Consider the following 4,499-nt stretch of genomic DNA (forward strand, 5'->3'; position numbering starts at 1 on the left):
TTCTTCATCAGTTTTTACTGTTTGTGACAGCAATTACATTATGCTTAGAAAGACAGTCCTCCATGTGTCAAACTGATGAAGGGTAATTTTCAAATCATTGCAAAATGATTCCACTTTAAACACGAGTTCCACTTTCTCAATGCATTGATCATAACATTGAAAATCACTGAGTATTTCCACAATTTTGGGCACAGTTTTAAGGAATACACGATGGTGATGTGCTGATGAGATGAATAAGATCTCTTGCACTTGAGCTGGTAGCCAAGTCGTATTTGCAATCCTGAGTCCAAGGCTGCATTTCTTGCTTTCAACATTCCTGACCTTTTTCACAGCTAAAGCTGTGACTTCCATGTAGAGAGGAAGGAATGTCATAATGCACACAGTAATCGTCCAAAGCTATACAGGCATCATTTAACTACACAAATCATAATGTTATAGCAATGCTGTGGATGCTATTATCATATTTAAACATTCTTACCACTTACAGCTTCGAGCTGCAATTATTTTTAAATGTTAATGAATAGCAGTACAGGAATGAATACAGGGGAAAAAAAATCTAAAATCAATTAAAAATCACATTTGGCTTCTGCCATCCTGATACAACAGCAACACAACGTTTGACACATCAAAGACAACTTTTGACACAACAAAGCATTACTCCCAAACATGAAGTGGGGAAACCACTGTGACGGAGAGATTTATGAATTATTTGACTTATTTACAGAATTATTGAGTCTCAGCATTTGTTTAACCCAGTTGGCCTGCTGAAACCTTCCTCTTTCTGATTGGTTACCTCAGGCTTTCTTAAGAAGATGCTTCTCAGCCTGCTGAAAAACTGCTCCCTGAACTTATCCCCCAACATGAAGTAGAAAATGGGGTTTGTAATGGAGTTGAGGAAAGCTATGGGTCTTGTGATAGTGTACAGAGCCTTTACAGCTAACTTGCTGCACTCTGACATGGTGCTGTTCTCCACACGGGAAGCAATACGAACATTGCGCATTATGTGATAAGGAGTAAATAATATCAAGAAAATGACAATGGCCAATATGACCAAGGTAAGTGGCTTTTCCACCTGAACCTTGGTGCGCTGTTGCATTATTTTCTTAAGGCTGCGTGCAGTTTGGATGTAGAAGAAAAACATGACACAGAGTGGTAAGAGGTAACCAGAAACTGTGAGGCACATGCTGTAAATCAGACTCTGAGAGGAATTTCCTGAGCTGGCATAATCCAAACACTGGAAGGAGAACTTATTATCTGTGGTGTTGATTGTGTGAACATCAATAAAAATGAAGAGAGGCACCAACTCCAGTGTTACAAAAACCCAAATGCTGAGACAGATTACAACAGCGTTCCACTTTTTCTGAAAACGGTGAAGCTTCACCGGACTCACCACCAGCAGGTACCGATCGATGCTGATGCAGGTGAGAAACAAGATGCTGATGTACATGTTCGCGTGTAGGATGTATCTATTTAATGTACACATGCTGTCACCAAAAACCCACTCGTTGCCTTTGGCGTAGTAGACGACGAGCATGGGAAGGGTGCAAATGAAAGTCAGGTCGGTGACGGAAAGATTGAAAAGGTAGATGTTGCTGCACTTCCATTCCTTCAGACAGAATAAGTAGCCCCATATCACAGAAAGGTTGCCGACCAGTCCTAAAAGGAACTCTATTGCATACATGGTTGGAAGGTAATACTTCTCCAGCTGAGGATTGATGTCCAAACATGCGTGATTCATTTCCTAGAAACTGAAAAACAACACAGGTAACACAATAGGGGCACGGCAAAAGAGTTTGTAATATATAATTTTTTATTCATTCATGATATGAATGTATTGATGGCTAGGCCAGCATTTATTATCCATCCCCAATTGCCCAGAGGGCACTTAGGAGTCATCCTCATCACTGTCTGGAGTCACATGTAGGCCAGATCAGGTAAGGAATGCAGATTTCCCTCCCTAAGGGACATTAGTGATCTAGTTTGTTTTTTTTTCCCTGACAATTGACAGTGGTTTCCTGGTCATCATTAGGTGCTTAATTCCAGATATTTATTTGTTATAAAGTTGACAGCATGTACTGTACTTTTAAGAAAGAGTGAATGCTGTTTTGCACTGAGGGCTTACCTGTCGTATGACTCGCTCGCAGTCTCAGAGTGTACTAGAAAATTGAAAAATGTTACACTTGGCTGTAAAATAGATACCTGAGTTAGTTGCTGTTTTGACAACAATTCAAATTTAACCAATCAATTTAAATTATGCCCTGGGATACTAAAACCCAATTGTGTTTGAATTTATTGTTTTGCCAACTTTGAACCAATGAGGTGATCTGATGTTGGTGTATACAGGGGTACCTCGATTATCTGAATGAGTCGGGCGGGCACTATTTCGTTTGGATAATCGATTATTCGGTTAATCGATTAAATGCCTTTCCTCTGGGGTTTGGAGTTTTTAAAGTCTGCTTCCCGTTCAGGAGACTGCAGCAGCACACAGTGCGCGAGACCCCACCCCCAACACTGCCACCCACGCCCCCAACCACGTCCAATACTGCCCACCCCAACCCCCTCCAAATCCATCCCCACCCCTCTTCCCGTCCTCGGCCAACGCTGCCCACCCACCCCCCCAACCCCGTCTTACCCCACTCCCTACCCCCAACCCCGTCCAACCCCACACTTGCACCCCAACCCCGTCCAACCCCACACCCGCACCCCAACCCGGCCCTATCCTCGTCCAACCCCGCACCCGTCCCCGTCCCCGTCCCCATCTAACACTGCCCCCGTCCCTGTCCAACACCGCCTCCCGCCCTCCATCCTCATTCAACCCTGCCCTGCCCCCATCCAACTTGGTGCCCTCCATCCAATCCCGGCCTGTCCCCATCCAGCCCTGCTCCATCCCCATCCAACACTGCCCCCTGTCCTTGTTCCTATCCAATTCTTCCCCTTGCACACCAACCCTGTCCAATCCCACTCTGTCCCTGTCCACAACCGCCCCAATCCATCCAACCCTGTCTCCTGCCCCCAAACCCATCCAATCCCGCCCCCACTCCGACCCCGTACAACTCTGCTGCCTGCCCCCTGAACTCATCCAACTCTGCCCTCTGCACCCCCCAACCCTGTCCAAGACCATCCCTGCCCCCTCTCCAGGGCAGCCAGACTGTACACCAACAACAAGACTGCTGCTGCAGCTGCCTTTGTGTGGTAAGTCTCCAACACACACACACACACACACACACACATACACACACACAGACACACACAGACACACACAGACACACAGACACACACAGACATACAGACACACAGACACCCTTTTACTGCAACATTTACAGAGGTTCCACGTTTGCCCTGTACAGGACAATGTTGGAGAGATTATCTGAGGAAGGGGGCTTTAGGGTACACCCCTCTGTAGAACTCAGGGAAAGTGTGGGGAGAGAGAAAGGGCGGGAGGTCAGTCATTTGGAGACGGTGCCTGTTTAATCACTGTAAACAAAAGACGGGATCAGTGTTGGAAACACGTCTCTGATGTAATGTTTCTATTGGGACCTCGAGATCTCTTCGGATAATCCGATTTTCGGACAATTGGTATTCAGATAATCGAGGTTCCTCTGTTAAAAAAAAAACATTTGGAAGTCAGACAGAGCAACTACCATCGAGAGAGTAACTCCCATTGAGAAAGATTGCCATTCAAAAACATTCTTTATCAAAGGTCTTTTTCATATGAAACATCTTCGCAGTAAAAGAAAGATAAGGACCCGGGGGATCTTCAGCTGAAAGAAGACAGACACCAATAATGACAGCCGCTGTATGATTTTGAAATTAAGTTGATGTAATTTTAATATATTTTTTTTTAGTGGAACAGTATATTGTTAGAGAGTTGGAGGTAAATAATAAGCAGTTAAGAGAAAGGGCACTTAGTCTTGTGAAAAGGTGTTGTTTAATATTCACTTTTAGAGTTAAGGAATAAATTTTCTTTAAGTTGTGGATTTTGGGAGTTCTCTCTCACTCATTTTAACCGATTACGAGGTGAGGTGAGCTTTTCTGGGTGTTTGGTTTAATTAACAGAAGGGCTCACTGCCATGTTTAACATTTAAATTAAAATTCTGCCATCTGGCAACGCAGAATTCGTACTCAGGTCCTCAGAACATTACACGGCTCTCTTGATTAATAATCGAGTGATAATGTCATTTGGCTATTGCTTCCCCGTAATAATAAGGCAAAAATGAGTACCACAGATGCTGGAGATCAGAGTCAAGATTAAAATAGTGCTGGAACAGCACCACAGGTCAGGCAGCATCTGAGGAGCAGGAAAACCAATGTGTTGGGCAAAAGCCCTTCATCAAGCCATGCCTGATGAATGGCTTTTGCCCAAAATGTTGATTTTCCTGGTCCTTGGATGCTGCCTGACCTGCTGCGCTTTTTTCAGAAGCACCGTAATACTCCCCCTAATAAGAAGACCATCTTATAATTTTAGAGGAATAGTTGTGATATTACACGTAAAATTATGT

The 4,499-nt window shown here is 44.1% G+C and overlaps 1 protein-coding gene across 1 annotated transcript; it reads right to left on the reverse strand.

Moving 5' to 3' along the window:
- Nucleotides 1-541: 541 nt before the first annotated feature.
- On the reverse strand, nucleotides 542-1,738 carry LOC140478468 (succinate receptor 1-like). The gene has a single exon (XM_072571727.1). It carries the CDS (start codon nucleotides 1,736-1,738, stop codon nucleotides 737-739), a length of 1,002 nt encoding a protein of 333 aa, XP_072427828.1. The 3' UTR covers nucleotides 542-736.
- Between the last annotated feature and the right edge of the window lie 2,761 nt (nucleotides 1,739-4,499).

Source organism: Chiloscyllium punctatum, chromosome 6 (genome assembly GCF_047496795.1).
Source record: "Chiloscyllium punctatum isolate Juve2018m chromosome 6, sChiPun1.3, whole genome shotgun sequence".
NCBI lineage: Eukaryota > Metazoa > Chordata > Chondrichthyes > Orectolobiformes > Hemiscylliidae > Chiloscyllium > Chiloscyllium punctatum.

Coding starts and splice junctions, on each gene's coding strand:
- LOC140478468 (XM_072571727.1), bottom strand. CDS start 1,738: ATGAATCACGCATGTTTGGACATCAATCCTCAGCTGGAGAAGTATTAC.